Source organism: Gossypium arboreum, chromosome 6, assembly GCF_025698485.1.
Source record: "Gossypium arboreum isolate Shixiya-1 chromosome 6, ASM2569848v2, whole genome shotgun sequence".
Taxonomy (NCBI): Eukaryota; Viridiplantae; Streptophyta; class Magnoliopsida; order Malvales; family Malvaceae; genus Gossypium; species Gossypium arboreum.
In genome coordinates, this window is record NC_069075.1 from 138,870,657 (window position 1) to 138,893,176 (window position 22,520).

Genomic DNA, 22,520 nt, shown 5'->3' on the forward strand with positions numbered 1-22,520 from the left:
AAGTGACATGAGGTAACCCCCAATCTTTTTGACTTTTCTTCTTTCCTATTGTGATTTGATTATGACCTTCATGATTTGAACGAAGATCAGATGGAAGAAGAGCAAAGCGAGTTTCGACACTGGGACGAACTACTTCCTGATGTATTGGGGCTGATCTTCACTAACCTGTCGTTACAAGAGTTACTGACAATCATTCAGTTAGGTTTTGCTCTATACTTTTGAGCTTTCTGCATTATCTTACATACTGCGAATAACCTATTTGTGATTCATTAGCATGATAAATATGGAAATGGATAGATTGAGTACCTGACATCTCAAAACTTTTACATGTTGGTTTTCGACTGTTCCTTTTTAATTTCATAAGAAAATGAAAAGACTCATTTTTGGTTAAATTATGAAAGTTACCGGTTGAGTGATAAAAGATGTTTTTTCAATTTTTGTTGATAGTTGAACTTTTATTTTGTCGAATATTTTAGTGCTTTTTGTAACATCAACACTGAATTGTTATTTTCTAAATCAACAAATTAATAAGAATGATTTAGTAGTGTTATCAATTGGTTAAAAGGAAATTAAGATAAAATTATGAATTATATTTAATATCATAAGCATCATATAAATCTTATAGAGATACTAAAATTATGTTAATAAGAAAATTAATATAAATAAATATTAAATTTAAAAGATGTAAAAAGTCAACAAATCCCTTAGAGCCACGTTAGTAAAAATTAAACAACTCACATTAAATGATTGTAGGAACTATTGAACCATGTTTTTGTTACATTATCATCTTTGTTTCAATTTCAAGTTTGTGGTTTGCAGTTTCTATTAAAATGCTTCATGCATGGAATTTAATGAAAAATATACAATGTAAGTCCTTGTTTCAAATACAATTTTCAGCCACAATTGTTTTTCTTAAAATATACCATATAACTCATTTTTATAAATTTAGTATTTTTAATTTTTTTTTTTAGAAATTTGATTCATCTATTTTTCATATTTCAATATTTAAGTCCAAATGTTTATATTTTTAAAATTATTTTATTAATTTAAGTTCATTGCAACGTCATTTTTTTAGTTATATGGTTCAAAACCATGACCATTGTACAAAAAACGTTCCATGAAAATCAATCTATTAAATGAGACTCGTTTAACTCATGTAAACTGGCATGATTCAAAGAAAAAATGATAAAATGTATCTATTTGAAGCATTGTTGGCCTAACGAAACAATTATGGAAAATTAAAGTTAGTTTTGTAAATAAAAAATAATTTAAAATATATATAATCTCATAAGATTTGATATTATAATGTACGAGATTACACAAATCTCTTTTAACAGAAGATATGCTTCAATCTCATCTATTTATAACTTAATCTATAGCTCATTGTTTATGATAATCCGTTTGTATCATATCTTTCTTTTAGTATATTAAATGTTTGGGGTTCTTTTATCTTTTCTTGGATGCTTTTGATTTTTTGTTTAGGTTTTGCAGTATAATCCAAGTTGGAAGAAAGTGACATGAGGTAACCCCCAATCTTTTTGACTTTTCTTCTTTCCTATTGTGATTTGATTATGACCTTCATGATTTGAACGAAGATCAGATGGAAGAAGAGCAAAGCGAGTTTCGACACTGGGACGAACTACTTCCTGATGTATTGGGGCTGATCTTCACTAACCTGTCGTTACAAGAGTTACTGACAATCATTCCCTGTGTCTGCAAATCCTGGAGAAAGACAGTTAGCGATCCCCATTGTTGGCAAGATATAGATCTTGACGAATGGAGCTGTCGCTGGCAGCCCCACCAACTCGATCGGATGCTTCGAATGCTAGTCACAAGAAGCAGTGGATCTCTCCGCAACCTACATGTTTCAGGTCTTAAGAATGATTCCATTTTCTCATTCATCACAGAGAAGTAAGTTCACTTGCTCTTACCCTTTTTCACAATTGCTTTCATGATTTTATTGGATCCGAGACCAGTTCCTATAGGGGATCCTTGTTCAATGGAAACCTTGATGTGAAATGGCATTTTTTGCCCTTTGCTTTTGCAAGTGCTGGCTTCCTTCAGGTTTTACGACTGCCGCATGGTAAAATAAGTGATTCAATAGTAGAACAAACCACCCCAAGGCTTTCCACAGTCACTTTCTTGGATTTGAGTTACTGTCCCAAAATTGGTGCCCAAGCTATAGAGGCCATTGGAAAGCACTGTAAGCTTCTTGTAACTCTGTGCCGCAACATGTACTCTCCGGATTCAGCAGGCAAGGTCGAACCGGAGGATGAGGCGAATGCAATAGCAGCTACAATGCCAAGGCTAAAGCATCTTGAGTTGGGTTTTCATCTTATCAGCACTGAATGTGTTCTCAAGATCCTCTCTAGCTGTCCTCAGCTTGAGCATTTGGTCATAGATGGTTGCCCCCAGGTGAAACTTGACCGTAAGTTCCTTAAAGAAAAGTACCCAAAGTTAAAGATAGTGGGACCTCATCTCGTGAAGGCTAGACCGGATAAGCGCTTCAGCTTTGCAGTTCAACGTTATCCAGTCACTGACTTCTTTTCTGGAACACTATGGAGTAAATTGATAGAATTGTGACGATGGTGGAATGTTGGGTTAGTAGGACAAGCTGCATTGACACAAAAGAAGTGCAGGTTAATAAATTTTTTCAAGTTTAATGGCTAAGGGTATATTTAATAAACCATTGAAAATTTTTATTTTACAGAAAATAAAAATTTTCAACATTTAATATTTAATTGTGTATGATAATAAAATTCTCTAAATAAAAAGTGTTGATTATGATAAGTAATTTTTCAAAATTTTATTCTCGATCATTTTATTAAAAATTAAAATAGTCAAATTTTATTTTTAACTTTTATCTTAAACTATTTCAACTAAAAAATATTATACTATATTAATAAGATTGAAATAATGAATTTTCAAAAAGCAAGATTTATTATTATCAAATAAAATAATTATATTCGATGCTTATTTTTATTATCATGTACTTAATTTTAATTAATATACCAAATAAATTTTATAATTTAAATTCAGTATTTGATTTTTTTAAAATTAATAATTAATTTTTCAATTTATCAACACCTAATATATCAAACAATTTTATAATATGAACTCGGTACTTAGAAAATTTAGTACTTTAGTTTTTAGTACCTATAACTTTTTAGTTTATCAAACATACTCTAAATGTTAATTTATCCTCTCTCTTTTTTTTTAATATAAGTATCACTAAAACACCCCTAACTCAGATCAAACCTTTGGAGCAGGTCACGAGGTGTTACCGGACTTATATCTCAAATAGTAATACATTTCAATCACAATTCTCAAACCAAATAAAAATTATTCACATTCCATCATATTGTCCCTAATACGACCCTCCAAAGCCTAAAACATGCATTAAAAATGGTTCGGGACTAAACCAATAACTCAAGAAAGTTTTAGGAAAACTTAGAAATTTTTCAAAGTATAGGAGTCACACGCCCATGTCTCAGGCTGTGTGGGCATTCGAAATGGGATCACATAGTCGTGTCTCAGCCTGTGTCCTACCCCGTGTAACTCTTTGACTTAGGTCACACGGCAAGACCACATGCCCGTGTGTCAGGCTGTGTGCCACTCGAAATGGCCTTACACGCCCATGTACCAAGTCGTATGCTAGGTTGTGTGGAAATTGGAGGGTATACTGACTTGTACCACACGGCCAAGCTACATGCCCGTGTGCTAGGCCATGTGAAGCTACTGACTTGGTTTCTAAATAAGCATCAGGGGACACACGGCCGTGTCGCCTGGCCGTGTGTCACACACAGCTGAGACACATGCCCACGTCTCTGCCCATGTAGACAAAAATAGGATATTTTTCCAAGTCATATACCTCACCCACATTGGTACCAACCTATACACATCAATTTGCATATAGCCATGGCATAAATAGGCACTCAAAATCAACCAATCTCAAGTTTATAACATTTACTTTCACACATACAACATGATACTCATAATCACATCCATTGACCACTTTAACACATACCAATTATGCTTTCCAAAATATACCTAAATGATCAAAAACAAATATGCCTCATTGTGCCTAAAACTTAGCATGTATGTCACTTATCAAATTCAACCATTTGATATCGAAACACCACTTCACAACCGCGACTGAATATAATAAAGCCATTTACACAAATAACATGCATAATAATATCTCAGATACAAGCCAAATCAAATGACAAAAAACATAACAAAACATGTAGGCTATCATTAGCCAAAACGACCTATACATGCCATTATAACCGAAATTATAAAACCACAATACCAAAATAGCCGATAGATAGTGTGATAAAATCTCCACCATCTTCCAACCCGAACGAGCTTCCGATATCTAAGCACACAAAGAAATTAACACAAAGTAAGCATGAAATACTTAGTAAGTTCGTAATTCAAAAATAAAGCTTACTACTTCAATTTATAAGCATAATTCACTTTAGTCAATTCAATATATCTTGGCCTTGGTCTAAACAACATTAACCTTTCAATTTTAATTATCACATAAATTAGTAACCCATCTCAAAACAACATAGCATAAGTACACACTTCTTAGTGCATTCACATTTTCAGGCATATGTATAAGCATATTTTTACCATCTAATAACTCATACTATTTTCCATGCTTTGATAGCAATTCTAATTAAGGCATTTGTCTATCTTTCCTTCTATTTATATGAATTTAACCACAACTAAGTTCATCATGTATTCATATGTCATAAATATATATACCATTCAAATAATATGAATATGATATTCACCAACAAATTAATAACAAGGTTAACATAAATTCAATCACATAATTTCTCATAATGTTCACAACTTCCTTAGTTCCAATGATCGTATAGCCTTCCGTACATACCTGTATTGATGCGTATTTATTTTTCACCATTTCACATATTTAATTTACCGTTGAACCATTTGGAATAGAAATCGGATATTCGGGAGTCTCGCATCCTAAGTGCCCATATCATGGCCCGAAACCAACTTAATGTATCTCGCACTCCAAGTGCTAATATCATGGCCCGAAGCCAAATCAACATAACTCGCACCCGAAGTGCTAATATCATGGCCAGAAGCCAAATCAATATGACTCGCACCCAAAGTGCTAATATCATGGCCCGAAGCTAAATCAATATAACTCGCACCCGAAGTGCTAATATCATGGCCCGAAGCCAAATCAATATAACTCGCACCCAAAGTAATAATATCATGGCCGAAGTCAAATCAACATGACTTGCACCCGAAGTGCTAATATCATGGCCCGAAGCCAAATTAATTTAACTCGTACCCGAAGTGCTAATATCATGGCCCGAAGCCAAATCAATATGACTCGCACCCGAAGTGATAATATCATGGCCCGAATTTCCGTCGAATACTTCTGTACAATTGTATCCTTCAACAATTCAAATATAAAGCACTAAATCTCAATGATAATAGTGCTTATTAACATACGAACTTACCTCGAACTCGTACGACGAAAAACGATCGTCTAATCGATAACTTTGTCTTTTCCTCTATCTAATTCCATACGTCATTTTTCTTGATCTATATAATCAAATTTAACTCATTTAATCATTATTCTACTCAATTCATTCAATTTTCATATTATGACAAAATTAACATTTTTCCCCTATACTTTTGACCTTTTTACAATTTAGTCTTTAAGCTCGTAAAATAAAAATTCCTGAAATTTCACTGCACCCAAGCCTAGCTGAAAATTATATATGCTCAAAGAAGCTCATACATTTCACAATTTAGCACATTTAACCCAAAATTTTTATATTTCTCAATTTAACCCCTAATTGATAATTTCATTAAAAATCACTTAACAAAAAATATTTAACTAACAACAAAGATTCATTTTCTTCCATTAAACTTCAAAACCCTAACATTTTCATCAATGGAAAATCTCAAACTATTCCATAGTTTTGCAAATTAGTCCCCTAATTAGCTAGGTTAAGCTACAACGATCCCAAAAACATAAAAATCAACAAAAATGGGACAAAAACGCACCTACATGCAAGGGAGATATGGCCGAGTGTTGAAGCTCCGAAAATGGTGTTTCTTTGCTGTAATTTTTTGTTGGAGAAGAGAATGAGAGATGATAGCTTTACCTTTTTGATTATTTTTATCATTAATTGCCTTTTTATCAAATTACCCTTACCTAACTTTAATAATTTCATAAATACCAAGCCATGCACATCCACTAACTCAATTAGTTGTCAAATTACCAAATAAGGACCTCCACTTTAAATTTCTATAGCTATTTAATACCTTTAGCTAGTAGAACACAACTTTCGTACTTTACGCGATTTAGTCCTTTTTCACAAATTGAGCATGTAAACATTAAAATTTCTTAATGAAATTTTTATACCATAATACTATCACGCTGTAGACCACAAAATAATATTAAAATAAAATTTTATACTTCAAATTTGTGGTCCCAAAACCACTGTTTCGATTTTCGCTAAAAACAGGCTGTTACTAGAGGTGTTCATGGGCCGGGCCGGGTTTGGGTCGGGCTCAATTAAAAAATCATGCCCATTTATTGGGATCAGGCTGGGCCGGGCCTAAAAATAGGCCTAAAATTTTGCCCAAGCCTTACCGGGATAAAAATACTAAAACCTAGGCAGGCAACCCTACCAAACTTACCAGTATTAATTTTTATATTATTTTATATTATTTTTAAATATATATAATACATAAAAATACTAAAATATCAAAATAAATATTCCCAACAAATTGAAAATAAATTTTGAAAAATATGTAGACTTAAATAACACTAAGATAAATGTAACTTAACAAGCAAATTGTTTTAAAATAATAAAATAAATTAACAATAAAATAAATTTTATACAATATCCAAAAATAACAACAAAATAATAGCAACATAATAGTAAAATAGTAGCAAAATATGGAAAAACAACAAGAAAATAACATTCAAAAATAAAAATAAAAATATGCAGATTTTTTTTGTCCTTTAGTGAATTCGGGCCGGGCCGGGCCAGACCCCGGCTAAAAATACCTTACCCAAGGCCCGACCTATTTTTTAAACGGGCCTTATTTTTTTGTCCAAGCCCATTTTTCGGGCCTATATTTTTGCCCAAACCCTTTCACATTTCGGGCAAGCCTTCGGGCCGGGCCGGGTAGCCCGGCCCATGCACACTTCTAGCTGTTACAATCATATTGCACATTCTATTAAATCTCAAGGGTCAAATGTGACATTAAAAAAACCTTCAAACTATTGTTGATAGTAAATATATATATTATTTTTTAATGGTAATCAGATTACTTGGCATGAAAGGATGTAAATTGGTTAGACATTGAGCACAAATTGCTTGTGATTATTTGCTAATGTTAACACTGCATTATCTTGAATCATGAAAGTACTATTGAGCTTTATTGCTCAACACATGGTTTATTTATTTTGTGCGCATGTATAAGTGGATCTTGAAGTTTCAAGAGGTGATTTTAACTTTTAATTTGTGGTCCTTGACTCAATAATGTTTGTATAGTCCCTTTTTATTTAATATATGATATGTACTTAGATTGAGTTAGATTTTGCATAATGTTTGATCGTCTTAATATTTAAATATTTTTTAACATCGTATTATATTGTTATATAATATTTTAGTTTTACCAATAATTTATTAGGAATAATACAATTACACTAATAAATTTTATTTAAAATTTTGTATCATTGAATTTTAATTTTTGTAAATAAACAATTTTTTAATATTAATCAAATATTTTTATTTAATAATTTAAGATTAAATGTCATATTTATATGATTTTAATCAATTTTATTGAAAATATTGCACTTGGATGAGAAATTTTAAAATAATTTTTAATATGCATTATTTTAAATTATTAATATTTATAATTATTTTGTTTGGAAATCTATTTTTGAAACTATTGAATAAAGGGTAAACTATCAAAATAGTCACTTTTATTTGTCTCAAGTTACATTTTAGCCACTTATGTTTGAAATATTATGTTTTAGTCACTTACGTTATCGTGCCGTAACATTTTAATCACTGGGTGTTAATTATCGTTAACGGTATAACGATAAGCTAACGTGACATGTTAAATAATCATTTCAAATGAAAATTTTAAGTTAAATTATACAATTAGTTGCTGTATTTTTTTCCGTTTTGAGCAATTTAATTTGTTCTTTTATATTATTTGAACTTTCTTTTTTGTTCTTTATTTTCCATTCTCTTCTTCTTTTCCCTCTATTTTCCTCCTTTCTCCATTTCTTTTAACATAGTTTTCCTATATTTTCCATTTGTTAAAATAAAACTTTTTTTCAAATTTTAGGACTTGGTTTTTTTTTTTCGGTGTGTAGAGATTATGTTTCTACATTAAAGAATATGAGAAAAGAAAAAAAATAAAAGGGGGAAGAAAAGGAAAAGAAAAAATATAAATTGTTCAAAAAAATAAAAGTATAGGGGTTAGACTTAACAAATGAAAAATATAGAAAAATTACGTTAAAAGAGATAGAGAAGCAAAAAAGAATGGCTCAAAATGAAAAAATATAGGGACAAATTGTATAATTTAACCTATTTTTTTTTTTGAAATAATGATTTAATGTGTCACGTCAGTTTACCGTTACATAGTTAACGACTTAGTGACTAAAATGTTACAACATATTAATGTAAGTAACTAAAACGTAATATTTTAAACATAAGTTACTAAAATGTTAATTTATATTGGAATTGTGAAAAATAATAACATGATTTAATGAAGAAGAATGCATATTAAGTTAGGTTTATTGGGAAGAAAAACATAATAAATCTCTCTTCATACGAAAGGAAAATAACTTCACATGAAACATAACAAAGTTGGAAATTTATTTTAAACCCTAAAGTGTAAACCATGTCCAATGTTTCAACCTTTCAAATACTCTGTTCCTTGTAACGCACACAAATTATCTAATTCTCGCATTAAGTAGCCAAGTTTTCTCAGTTAAAGTTAAAGCTACCCCTGCCTTCCATGCCTTTTCGTCTTTTTCTTTTTTTTTACGTGTATATATATAGATGTCAAAACTTTTTTGAAAATTGACTTTTTTATTTTAAAAAATAAAAATTGAATCGCCGTCAAATTTTTTTTTTAGGCCTGATTAAATCACTTCAAGACTCGTTAAATTAATATTTAATTTTACAAATTCAGAAAATAAATTCAAGAGTCGGTTAAATATGAGGAAGTAAGTGCAATCCTAAATTTCAAAATTTTCATAATTTAGTCTTTATTATTCAAAATTTACAATTTATTCTATAATTTAATCCTTTTTAACTTCTAGCTTAAAAATCTATCAATTTAATCGCTTAAAAACTTAATAATTGCTAAAATTTCGACATTGGTCATGTAATACTTAACATCAAAATTTCAAAAACATACAAATCATAAGAAAAGAAGACTAAATTAACTAAACAATTGAATTTGAAAACTTTAAAGTACCTAAGCCTTTGCGTCTCCTTCTTTTCTTTTTCCTTTTCTTTCAAATTATGGTTTTGCTTTTGTCTTTCTTTTTTTCTTTTATTACTTTTATATAATATATATATACTTAATACTTAAGAAAACTTTAATTATTATAATATATATAATAAATTTACAAATATCTTACCTAATGCCTACCACTAAAGAAACAATGTTAAAATTGTTTCTTTAGTCCCTTTAATTATTCTTTAATCTATAATTCAACTTTTACCTATATGCAATTTAGTCCTTATATCTAATTACTTTTAATTTATGCAAATTAAATTAACCAAAATCTAATTAACTACACAACTAGCTTCATAAATATTTATTAAAAATATTTAAGAGTCTGATTTACAGGAATGGAGTCCCAGGAATGCATTTTTTTTTCAATTTGGTCCTTTTTAATTAATTAACTATCGAAACATTAAAATTTTTCAACGAAACACCTTAATGACACTCCGTAAATATTTATAAAAATATTTACGGCTCGGTATAAAAAAATGTCCCGATACCTCATTTTCTAAAACCACTTGAACTTAATAAATCACTTATATAACATAAATTATCAAATCAAAAACCTTTTTAAAAGTCACATTTGACTTGTAAATATTAAATAATAATATTTACGAACTTACTCGTCAGATTCGGTAGCCCCGAAACCACTGTTTCTGATACCACTAAAAAACGGGCTGTTACAGATTAGCACCCTCATAACGCTCAAAATTGGTGTCTAATTGATTACTTGATGTCTTAGTGTTGAGAATTAAAATTCAAAGACAATACGATCCCCATTTTTGTGGCGAAACTCGCTTTGCTCTATTATATATTTTAAAATTTAAAAGGATGCTCGTTTATCTTGGTTAAAGGAGAAAGTCATATCCCATGAGTTAGGGCACTATTTCTTGAATTCCTAAGCAAAGAATATTGTCTTGGTTTTAAAATTTTCATTTTTAGGTAGAACAAATGTAGTATTTTAAATCGATATGCATTTTAATTTGTCTAGGCCTAGTAATAAAATGGATAAATATATTTTAATATGATACACACATGAATTTTAGCAAAATGAAGTAACATAGTAGCGGGTAAAAATGATGATATTAACATGATAGATAAATAAATAAACGAATAAATAAAATGAAAGATAAAATAAAAATGCTATGCCGTGAGTAATAATAATGCAAATATAATGAAAGTAAAAATATCAACTTATGGTAATAAGAGCGATATCATGTCATGATTACTATCATAATATTAATATGAATGATAGAAATAATAATAATAGTAATAAAAGGGATAAAATAAAATGCATAATAATAAAAATAAATAAATAACAAAAATTTTAAATGTTAAAGTAAAAGATATAGTAAATAAAGAGGCAACATTAAATAAATGAGGGATTAAATCGAAATTTGAACAACATTTAAGGTGTGTATTGCAACAAAAAAAGGAAATAAATAAGTGGATAAATAAAAGGAAATAAAAGGCTAAATTGAAAGTATAACAAAATTAAAAGTCTAAATCATAAAGAAACAGGACATAAAAGGATTAAATTAAAATAGGATAAAATGTACAGGGACTCAAAAGGCAATTATCCCACCCATATTTACATGTGTCATTCCCTCAATGGGTCCACAGTGGGTTGAGGGACTAAATTGCACAAGAATAAAATAAAAGCAAAAATACTAAGCTGCAGGACGAAATTGAAAAAAAAAAACAGAAAGGCGAAAGCAACAATTAGATCCTGCCCTTTAAAAACACGTGGATCCTAAGGGAATTCGAGTTGGGACATCAGGTCAGAAGTTTAGGGCCACGACGAAATGGCGTTGTTTACGTGCCCTATTTAAATAAAAAATAAAAAAAATCATTTTGACTCTTTTTTTTTAAAGCTTCTTTCTTCTTTTTTTCTCTGAAATCTCCCCTGAATCCAGCCACTGGGCCATCGGCGCTCCGCCGTGACCACTGGTCATCAGCGACGGCAACCGTCGCCTTTGGTGGCTGGAGTTGTAAAAAAAAAACCCTTTTTTTATTTTCGTTTCGCGGAGAACCCGAATCTAAGGTCGAAATCCCTAAATTCGGCAAAATTCGAAAATGCAAAAAGAACCTTTTGGTTCCCGGTCCTCCTTTGACTCGGCCTTTCGGCGAATCCCTAAGGATTCGACAGTCTTTCAAGCTAGAGGGGATATCGACAGTGGCAACAAAGGTAAAAAAAGTTTCGTGTTTTATTTATTGTTTTTTATATGTATACAATGTAAAAATATACCTTTTATATCTCTTTGATTTTTCTTCGTATCTATTTATTCAATTTATATTGTTTAGTGATTACAAATATTTGTATTTGTTTTTTTTCTCTGCTTCTGTCTTTTTCTTTCTTCTATGTAGGTCACGATGGTGGTCAACGACGATGGAAGTCACACCCTTGCCATTTTGGTGAAACGATGGCTGCCATTTTGGTGAAACGATGGCAAGAGAGGTAGTCCCCAAGCTTCGCATCCGCTGACATGGTTAGGGGCAGCAGCGCATAGGGGATCTATGGTTTTCAATTTTTCTAAAAAAAGGTTTAAGTTGTGGGCTATTGGACTTTTGATTTTTGTACTGGTTTGGGCTTGTAATTTAAGTTTTATTTATTTATTTATTTATTTTGTCTTTGTTTAGGTTTATGTATTGGGGCGGGTAAAATTGGGTTACTACAATAGATACTTACGTTGCTTTATTCTATTCCTACTTTTCTCTCCCTATATTACCTCTTTCTCTTTTCTTTTTGGTTGCCTTTTGATTTTGTGTTTAGGTTTTGCATAATAATCCAAGTTGCAAGGAAAGTGATATAAGGTAACCCTCAATCTTCGAATTTTCCTTTTTTACTGTTGTGACTTGATTATGACCTTCAAGACTTGAATGAAGATCAGATGCAAGAAGAGCAAAGCGAGTTTCGACACTGGGATCAACTACCTCCTGATGTATTGGGGTTGATCTTCACCAACCTGTCGCTACAAGAGTTACTGACAGTCATTCCCCCTGTCTGCAAATCCTGGAGTAAGGCAGTCACGGGTCCCTATTGTTGGCAAGATATAGATCTTAATGAATGGAGCTGTCGCTGCCAGCCCCACCAGCTCGATCGGATGCTTCGGATGCTAGTCACAAGAAGCAGTGGATCTCTCCGCAACCTACATGTTTCAGGTCTTCTGAATGATTCCATTTTCTCATTCATCACAGAGAAGTAAGTTTCACTTGATCTTACACTTTTTCACAATTGCTTTCATGATTTTATTGGATCCGAAACCAGTTCCTATAGGGAATCCTTGTTCAATAGAACCTTGATGTGAAATGGCATTTTTTGCCCTTTGCTTTTGCAAGTGCTGGCTCCCTTCAGGTTTTACGATTGCCGCATAGTAAAATAAGTGATTCAATAGTAGAACAAACCGCCCAAAGGCTTTCCACCGTCACTTTCTTGGATTTGAGTTACTGTCGCAAAATTGGTGCCCAAGCTATAGAGGCCATTGGAAAGCACTGCAAACTTCTTGTAACTCTGTGCCGCAACATGTACTTTCTGGATTCAGCAGGCAAGGACGAACCGGAGGATGAGGCGAATGCAATAGCAGCTACAATGCCAAGGCTAAAGCATCTTGAGTTGGGTTGCCATAATATCAGCACTGAATGTGTTCTCAACATCATCTCTAGCTGTCCTCAGCTTGAGCATTTGGATATAAATAGTTGCTTGAGTGTGAACCGTGATCGTAAGTTCTTTAAAGAAAAGTACCCAAAGCTAAAGATTGTGGGACCTCATGAAGAGAAGATGTTTAAAGAGTTTGGGAACTTAGAATTTACATTTATTGATCACGACTTCTTATACGATGATGATTTCTTCCAATCAATGATGGATGATGTTATGGAAGAACTTGCTGGATGATTACGTGAAAATGGTGGAATGTTAGATTAGTTGGCTGCATCTCCATAGGGGATATTTCTTTGTGTCCATGCTGCTTCAGCTATATCTTCCTGTTGTAGTTCACAAAGAAAGATGCTTCCAACTACTGAACCATGTTCATGTTACATTATCATCTATTTTTCAATATGAAGTTGTTGTGGTTTGGAGATTCTATTAAAATGCTTCATGCATGGAATTTGAGTTTTGCAATATATGTTTATTTGAAGTTGAATGGCAGAATTACTTTCAGCAGCTCTGATTTGGCCGTATTTTGGGATTGTGAGGGTATCATTACCCTTTTTCTCTATATATTTATTAGGTTTTCTTTCCCATTTAAACTTAAACATGCATTAATGATCTTATTTCTTTTTTTATGTAAATCACTTTTCACAATTTCAATCTAATTGGACATTTTCTTTCTTTCTTTTTTTCCATTTCTCTTCTTAATTCTTTTTTCATATATAAATGCAAGTCTGTTATACTAATTTTCTTAGCAAATTAGGAAGCAATATTATTTACTTTCTGGATGCAGTAGACAAGCTCTCAATGGAGGAGCAGGCAAATTTAATATCTGCTACAATGCCTAGGCTAGAGCTTTTCAAGTTACCAACCCCTAGAAGTGTTCTCAATATTATTTACCATTGAATTTTTATTTTTGTAAATAGAATTTTTTTTAAGATTAATAAAGTATTTGTAAAATAACAATAATCGAAGATTAAATGTCATATTTATTGGATTTTAATTATTTTCATTGAAAATATTGCACTCTTATTATGTTGTTCCCGATGAGAAATTTTAAAATAACATTTTTAATATGAATTATTTTAAATATTAAGATTTGTTTAAAAAGAACTTTTCGGAATTATTGAATAAAATTAGTTTTAAATTCGTCATCATATTATTTTATAAATCATATGATATATTGAAATAGACTTTCATTTATGTAGAAAAAATCAAAGGAAAAAAATGTTAATTTATATTGGAATTGTGAAAAATAATAATGTGGTTTAATAAATTAAGCAATAAATATTAAGTATGGTTTTTTGGGAAGAAAAACATATTAAATATATCTTCATATGAAAGAAAAAAATGTTGAAAATTTATTCTAAACACTAATTTTGGACATTGGAATGACTCATCTCTAATCTTTCATGTACTCTGTTCCTTACAATGCACACAAAATATCTAATTACCGCATTAAGTAGCGCCCTTTCATGCCTTTTCGTCTTCTTTTTTCAACTAAACACCATGTTTTTACGTGTATATATATATAGATACTTAAGTTGTCTTATTCTATGCCTACTTTTCTCTTTTCTTTTTTGTTGCCTTTGATTTTGTGATTAGGTTTTGCATAGTGGCAAGGAAAGGGATACAAGGTAACCCCTAATCTTTGATTATTTATTTATTTCCTGTTGTGATTTGATTATCACCTTCATGACTTGAATGAAGATCAGATGGAAGAAGAGCAAAGCGAGTTTCGACACTGGGATGAACTACTTCCTGATGTATTGGGGCTGATCTTCAGTTACCTGTCCTTAAAAGAGTTGCTGAAAGTAATTCCCTGTGTTTGCAAATCCTGGAGTAAGGCAGTCATGGGTCCCCTTTGTTGGCAATATATAGATCTTTTTCAATGGAGCATTCGCTGGCAGCCCCATCAACTCGATCGGATGCTTCGAATGCTAGTCACAAGAAGCTGTGGTTCTCTCCGCAGCCTACATGTTGCAGGTCTTCAGAATGATTCCAATTTCTCATTCATCACAGAGAAGTAAGTTTCATTTGCTCTTACGCTTTTTCGCAATTGCTTTCATGATTTTATTGGATCCGAAACCAGTTCCTATAAGGGATCATTGTTCTATTGAAACATTGATGTGAAATGGCCTTTTTCCCCTTTCCTTTTGCAAGTGCTGGCTCCCTTCGGGTTTTACGACTGCCCCGAAGTGAAATAAGTGGTTCAATAGTAGAAGAAACCGCCCAAAGGCTTTCCACAATCACTTTCTTGGATTTGAGTCACTGTCCCAAAATTGGTGCCAAAGCCATAGAGGCCATTGGAAAGCACTGTAAATTTCTTGTAACTCTTTGCCGCAACATCCACTTTCTGGATTCAGCAGGCAAGGTCGAACTGGAAGATGAGGCGAATGCAATAGCAGCTACAATGCCAAGGCTAAAGCATCTTGAGTTGCGTTGTCATTTTATCAGCACGGAATGTGTTCTCAAAATCCTTTCTGGTTGTCCCCATCTTGAGCATTTGGATATAAAGGGGTGCCTGGAAGTGGAACTTGATCATCAGTTCCTTAAAGACAAGTTCCCAAAGCTAAAGAATCTGCTGGAGCTGCGCTTGAGAAATGTAGGTGGACCGTACATCGGTTATCATGAATTCATTGACTGGATATATGGATTCTCTTATTTGAGAATGTGGGTTGAATGTTGGTTGAATGGAGAAATTAAATTACCTCTTTCAGTAATAGAATGTGCCATTCCATGCCCTTCATATGTTCTTCAATTTCTTCTTTCATTGTAGTTGCATTTATCATTGTAGTCTTTTTTGTTTGAAGGATCTCGTGTATGGGAAATAATAAATATATTGATAGTCTCTCTTAAACTCCATGATAAGTTTTGAACGAAAAATAGATTCCTATTTTTTTTATACCTTATGCTACTAACACCTTAGCCTATGGCGGCCACTCATAATGTCTTTAAATTTTCCCAACCCACTCAAAAATATTACTTGAAAAAATTTAAAATTGCTGGCTTAAATTTAGTTTTGAATCAATTTTTATAGATACCAATATTATTCTTATATTAATATAAATTATTATATTTTAAATTACTTTCTTAATTGAGTCTAGAGTTTACATTTTTATTTTGTTTCATAAAAATAAAAATAATTTATAATCATAAATCCAAAATAATAATTTTTTTTATATTTCTTTCTCATTTTTATTATTTTATTTGTCTTTCTTTATTTTTTTTTATTTTTATCCGTTTTATCTCTAATCAATTGATAGTTTCTTTTAACGAAAGAGTTTAGTTAATTTTTTTGTCATTAAAAGTGTAATAAAATGAACTATTTCTTCTTTTAAGACTCAATTGCTTTTTTTTTAATAAAATTTTTTTACTCTTAATCCAGTTAAAATTCTTAATAAAAAATTTACAAGGTAAAATGTTGATGAATAATGAATATGTGAATATTCATAGAGCAAATGTAGAGCAATATGTTTTTATTTAAAATTTTTGTATCATTGAATTTTAATTGTTTTAAATATAATTTTCTTAATATTAATAAAATATTTTTATAATAATAATTTAAGATTAAATGTCATAATTATTTCCATTGAAAATATTGCATTTTTATGTTGATTTGGATGAGACATTTTAAAATAATTTTTTAATATGCATTACTTTAAATTATTAATATTTATAATGATTTTGCTTAGAAAAGTATTTTTGGAAACTAATGAATAAAAATAGTTGAAATTCATTGTCAAATAATTTTATAAATTATATTGAAATAAATGTCCAACGTTTCAACCTTTCAATTTACGCTGTTCCTTGTAACGCACACAAATCATCTAATTCCCGCATTAAGTAGCCCAGTTTTGGCAATTGAAGTTAAAGCTACCCCCTGCCTTCCATGCCTTTTCGTCTCCTCCTTTTTCCAGCTTTTTACGTGTATATATAGATAGTTACCTAGTCTTATTCCATTCATATTTTTCTCTTCCTATATTAAATCTTTCTGTTTAGTTTTGGGGGTTCTTTTTTCTTTTTTGGTTGCCTTCGATTTTTTGTTTAGGTTTTGCATTATAATCCAAGTTACAACGAAAGTGATATAAGGTAACCCTCAATCTTTGACTTTTCCTTTTTCCTGTTGTGATTTGATTATGATCTTCATTACTTGAATGTGGATCAGATGGAAGAAGAGCAAAACGAGTTTCGACGCTGGGACCAACTACCTCCTGATGTATTGGGGCTGATCTTCATCAACCTGTCGTTACAAGAGTTATTGACAGTCATGCCCCAGTCTGCAAATCCTGGAGTAAGGCAGTTAGGGGTTCCTATTGTTGGCAAGATATAGATCTTTTTCAATGGAGCATTCGCTGGAAGCCCCATCAACTCGATCGGATGCTTCGAATGCTAGTCACAAGAAGCAGTGGATGTCTCTGCAGCTTACATGTTGCTGGTCTCAAGAATGATTCCATTTTCTCATTCATCACGGAGAAGTAAGTTTCACTTTCTCTTATCCTTTTTAACAAATATTTTTCTGAGTAATGTAGTGAGTGTCAGCTCATTAATCAGACTCTTTTACGTCTTTATATTATTAAGTTGATATGAAATGGTGTTTTTTATTGCCCTTGCATATGCAAGTGCTGGCTCCCTTCAGGTTTTACACTGTCAGGAAGTTTAATATGTGATTCGATAGTCAAACAAACTGCACAAAGGCTTTCCACACTCACTTTCTTGGATTTGACTTACTGTCCCAAAATCGGTGCCCAAGCTTTAGAGGCCATTGGAAAGTACTGTAAACTTCTTGAAACTCTGTGTCGCGACATGATGTTTCTGGATGTATTAGGCGAATGCAATAGCAGCTACAATGCCAAGGCTAAAGCATCTTGTTTTGGGTTTTCACTCTTATTAAAACTGAATGTGTTCTCAACATCCTCTCTCGCTGTCATCGGCTTGAACGTTTGATTATAAATGTATGCGTGAGTGTGAAACTTGATTGCAAGTTCCTTACAGAAAAGTACCCAAATTTAGAGATTTCGTGGATGTGTCCGTGCATAGGCAGTGACAGATTCTGAAGATTTAATTTTTGAAGATGAGGAATCTTATAAGTGTTTTGCTATGTAATTTAACCTTTATCCTCGATAGGAACTTCGTCTTTGCATGGATTAAATCTATGGATTTATTCGTGATTAATTAGCATATCTGTTTATCTGTAGTTATAAAGTTAAATTCAAATAGAGGAGTTATGTAAAGAGGTTTCGCTTGAATTGAGGTAGTGCTTGATTGCACTCAACTGTGAATCTAGGGAATTGGTTGGACATGGCCTCTCATTTTATTAGAAATTAAAATATACTAATTTTATATTTAACTTTATCTAAAATTATTCAAAATAAAATAAATAACTACCATATTAATGAGATTAAAGTAATTATATAATGAATTACATTCTTAATTTTAATTTATATACCAAATAGATTTTGTAATTTAAATTCAGTACTTAAATTTTCAATACTAAATCATTTATCACATTTTTTTTAAATATAAGCATCACTTTAAACATTTAGCTAAATTTTAATGATCAAAAGTGACATTAAAGAAAAAAATTTCAAAATATATATACCTATTACTGAGGCTAGACATGTGGCATATCATGGAGACTCCACATGGACAACAAAGAGTGACTCATACTCCTTGATCATTTGACTGTCCCCAAATGAGTAATCTCTCAATCTGATCACCTACTAAATATCACCAGCTAATATGAGAAGACACTTCTTCCTTGGACTCATCTAACCGTTCACTATCACTTGGCGATCGAACTTTTTAGTGTGAATACTTCTTTTAGTAATTAATAAGACTCACTTAGACATAACAGTATTGTCTAAAAAAATAGAACGAGCCCTACTATGCACGCCCTTCACATTCTCCATGATAACAATCTCTTTTATAACAACCCACCACATTATAGTAGCCAAATAAAATGACCTCTCTTATAGATACCCTTTGTAATGCATATTAAGTTAATTTTATTGGGAAGAAAAACATATTAAATATCTCTTCATATGAATGAAAGAAAAAATTCAAAATTTATTCTAAACACTAAAGATTTGAGTTCAGATTTTAGATACTCAAAGCCTAATTTTGGACAGTTGAATGACTCGTGTCCAACCTTTCAACCTTTCCATAATCTTTCATATACTCTGTTCCTTATAACTCACATAAAATATCTAATTACCGCATTAAGTAGCCCTGTTTTCGCAATTAAAGCTATCCCTGCCTTCCATGCCTTTTCGTCTTCTTCTTTTTCCAACTAAACGCCATGCTTTTACGTCTATATATATATAGATACTTACGTTGTCTTATTCTATTCCTACTTTTCTCTTTCTATATTACCTCTTTCTGTTTTCTTTTTTGGTTGCCTTTGATTTTGTGTTTAGGTTTTGCATAATAATCCAAGTTGCAAGGAAAGTGATAAGGTAACCCCTAATCTTTGATTTTTTTTTCTTTCCTGTTGTGATTTAATTATGACCTTCATGACTTGAATGAAGATCAGATGGAAGAAGAGCAAAGCGAGTTTCGATACTGGAATGAACTACTTCCTGATGTATTGGGGCTGATCTTCACCAGCTTGCCCATACAAGAGTTACTGACAGTCATTCCCTGTGTCTGCAAATCCTGGAGTAAGGTAGTCACGGGTCCCCATTGTTGGCAATATATAGACCTTGATGAACGGAGCTGTCGCCGCCTGTCCCACCAACTCGATCGGATGCTTCGAATGCTAATCACAAGAAGCAATGGATCTCTCCGCAGCCTACATGTTTCAGGTCTTCAGAATGATTCCACTTTCTCATTCATCACAGAGAAGTAAGTTACACTTGGTATCACCATTTTTCAAAATTGCTTTTCTGGGTAATGTAGTGAGTCTCAGCTCATTAATCAGACTCTTTTACGTCATTAAATTATTAACTTGATATAAAATGATGTTTTTTTGTTTCCCTGCGTTTGCAAGTGTTGGCTCCCTTCAGGTTTTACGACTGCCAAGAAGTTTAATAAGTGATTCGATAGTCAAACAAACTGCCCAAAGGCTTTCCACCGTCACTTTCTTGGATTTGAGTTACTGTCACAAAATCGGTGCCCAAGCTATAGAGGCCATTGGAAAGCACTGTAAACATCTTGTAGTTCTGTGTCGCAACATGTACTCTCCGGATTCAGCAGGCAAGGTCGAAGCGGAGGATGAGGCGAATGCAATAGCGTCTACAATGCCAAGGCTAAAGCAACTTGAGTTTGCTTATCGTTGTATCAGCACTGAATGAGTTCTCAACCTCCTCTCTTGCTGTCCACAGCTTGTGCATTTGACAATAGATGAATTCTTGAGTGAGAAACTTGATCGTAAGTTCCTTAAAGAAAAGTACCCAAAGTTAGAGATTCTGCTGCTGTATCTGGTCATACTCTTCGAATCTGATGAATCCGATGATGATGAGCATTTAGATATGTAATTCAGCTTTGAACATCTTCATATTGTGATCAACCTTTAACCTATATAGGAACTGCGTCTTTGCATGGATTGAATCTGTGGCTTTATTCGTGATTAAATAGCATGATAAGTATGGAAATGGATCTTTATTCTTAAATCATGATCAAGTAGTTTGACACAATGCATTTAAGAGATACGTATTAACTTTTTTTGTGCAACATTGTCTCATCCCAATGTTTAAAAATTATGGTCTATTCATCATGTCACATCTAATAAACTTTCACCTTCACAACAAAAATTACTTTTTAATACTTTTAGAAATTTAAATTTAAATATTTTGAATTGTTCTCAAAATGTGTTTTCATCAAAACTTGAATTATGTTAATTTAGTATGATTGTGGATAAAAAATTATCCTACCACTCAGGCTGGACATGTGACATACCTTAAAGACTCAATATGGACAAGAAAGAGTGACTCATACTCCTCATCATCCGACTACCTCCAAGTGAGTGACCTCTTGGTGTGATCACCTACTACATACCATCAGCTAATATGAGAGACACTTCCTCTTTTGACATTAGCAACTTGCCTTTCATCGTAAACATTCTCAAGTGTGAACACTTTTTTCAACAACTAAAGTAATTCACTTGGGCATAACTAACTCATACTTTTTAAAGGAATAATAAAATGAGCCCCATTATACACACCCTTCACATGCTCAGTAACAACCATCTTTGTTGTAACAACTTACCACATCACACTAGTAGACAAAAGATTATCGCCTATAAATATCCTCCCAAGTAATGAGGAAAATCTTTTTAGCCCTTAATCAGTCTTTGAGTACTCTCTACAACAAAACTTCCTCTATCCTCATAGCCTTCTCCTCGTCTCCTCATTTAGGCCACCATAATCTCCTCATTCTTCTTCTGTGTTGTATTTTGTTTCAACAATATATATACTATTCTTTAAGTGGTTGATAGAGTTAGTGTCATCTGTCAATCGTGTCCCTCCAATTTAGTTGAGAAATTACAAAGAAAAATATATTAATAAATTAACAAATATTATTATAAGGGTGTTTTGTATTTTTATATAGAATCTAGAAAAATACATGTACATAAGCAAATGTGAACCTCTAAAACATTATAATTATCAATATCTCCATTTTAGGTAAAAGTACCATAGAGACGCATGTATTAGGAGTCTAGTTGCATTTTGCCCCCATTACTCAATAAGTAGGAAAATTAATCTATATATGTTAGATTAAAGAGCAAACTAGTCTTTTTATTAAAAATTTTACTTATTTCTACTGTCAAAAACTAGCGTAGCTGACAAAATAATTAAATAGTGTCACATTTATCTAGAGGTATGCATGGGCCGAGCCACCCTTAATTGTTTTACCTTTGTAATACTTTACCTTCCATTTCAACCAACACCTTAATTGTTTTTTACATCATTGTTTTTTAAATATTTTCATAACCCTAAACTCATGATAATTTTGTAGGCTTTATGAGATAAATATGTATATTAAAAAAAATTTAAACTATCAACGAGGCTTTAGTATTGTTGACAAAGATTGAAGTTGAAAGCCTAAATTTGAGTCTCACCATCTATATTTACAATGTGTGAGTTTCTCTCTCACTATATGCATATGCTATGGATAGGTTTTGTCTGGCATTCATTGTCCTCTAAATTGTATTGGTTTATTTTAGATACCATTGTTTTGTATTTATAATTTGTACCTGTACTTGTAATTGTGGTGTATTATATTTGTCAAACTTCTAAAAAAATCCCAAGCTCAACCTTTCCTTCTAAACACAAAATACCAAATGACTCATGTCCAACGTATCAGCTTTTCCATTTTCACCTTCAGCAATGAT

At 31.9% G+C, this 22,520-nt stretch overlaps 3 protein-coding genes, 1 long non-coding RNA gene and 2 pseudogenes across 6 annotated transcripts; 5 read left to right on the forward strand and 1 right to left on the reverse strand.

The window, feature by feature from the left end:
- The first annotated feature begins 1,313 nt into the window (after window positions 1-1,313).
- Window positions 1,314-2,790, forward strand: LOC108485802 (F-box protein FBW2-like). Of its 2 annotated transcripts, XM_017789649.2 has the most exons (3): window positions 1,314-1,522; window positions 1,601-1,911; window positions 2,049-2,790. In XM_017789649.2, exons 2-3 carry the CDS (start codon window positions 1,601-1,603, stop codon window positions 2,581-2,583), a joined length of 846 nt encoding a protein of 281 aa, XP_017645138.1. In that variant the 5' UTR covers window positions 1,314-1,522; the 3' UTR covers window positions 2,584-2,790. The 2 variants fall into 2 exon arrangements, with proteins under 2 accessions (XP_017645138.1, XP_017645137.1); XM_017789648.2 differs by lacking the exon at window positions 1,314-1,522 and having other exon boundaries at window positions 1,547-1,911.
- A 1,333-nt stretch (window positions 2,791-4,123) lies between these two features.
- On the reverse strand, window positions 4,124-6,188 carry LOC108485615 (uncharacterized). The gene is made up of 2 exons (XR_008284516.1): window positions 6,058-6,188; window positions 4,124-4,378 (listed from the first exon to the last, which is right to left on the reverse strand). It is a non-coding gene; the product is annotated as an uncharacterized LOC108485615 (long non-coding RNA).
- Window positions 6,189-11,363: 5,175 nt separating this feature from the next.
- On the forward strand, window positions 11,364-13,627 carry LOC108485624 (F-box protein FBW2-like). 2 transcript variants are annotated; one of them, XM_017789482.2, is made up of 5 exons: window positions 11,364-11,725; window positions 11,905-12,080; window positions 12,311-12,351; window positions 12,429-12,739; window positions 12,877-13,627. In XM_017789482.2, exons 4-5 carry the CDS (start codon window positions 12,429-12,431, stop codon window positions 13,427-13,429), a joined length of 864 nt encoding a protein of 287 aa, XP_017644971.1. In that variant the 5' UTR covers window positions 11,364-11,725; window positions 11,905-12,080; window positions 12,311-12,351; the 3' UTR covers window positions 13,430-13,627. The 2 variants fall into 2 exon arrangements, with proteins under 2 accessions (XP_017644971.1, XP_017644970.1); XM_017789481.2 differs by lacking the exons at window positions 11,364-11,725; window positions 11,905-12,080 and having other exon boundaries at window positions 12,171-12,351; window positions 12,424-12,739.
- A 946-nt stretch (window positions 13,628-14,573) lies between these two features.
- LOC108485226 (F-box protein FBW2-like) lies at window positions 14,574-16,076 on the forward strand. Its single transcript, XM_017789060.2, has 3 exons — window positions 14,574-14,823; window positions 14,902-15,212; window positions 15,350-16,076. The coding sequence occupies exons 2-3, from the start codon at window positions 14,902-14,904 to the stop codon at window positions 15,963-15,965; spliced, it is 927 nt and encodes a 308-aa protein (XP_017644549.1). The 5' UTR covers window positions 14,574-14,823; the 3' UTR covers window positions 15,966-16,076.
- Window positions 16,077-17,354: 1,278 nt separating this feature from the next.
- On the forward strand, window positions 17,355-18,364 carry LOC108485224 (F-box protein FBW2-like; annotated as a pseudogene).
- A 1,357-nt stretch (window positions 18,365-19,721) lies between these two features.
- On the forward strand, window positions 19,722-20,711 carry LOC108485223 (F-box protein FBW2-like; annotated as a pseudogene).
- Window positions 20,712-22,520: the final 1,809 nt, after the last annotated feature.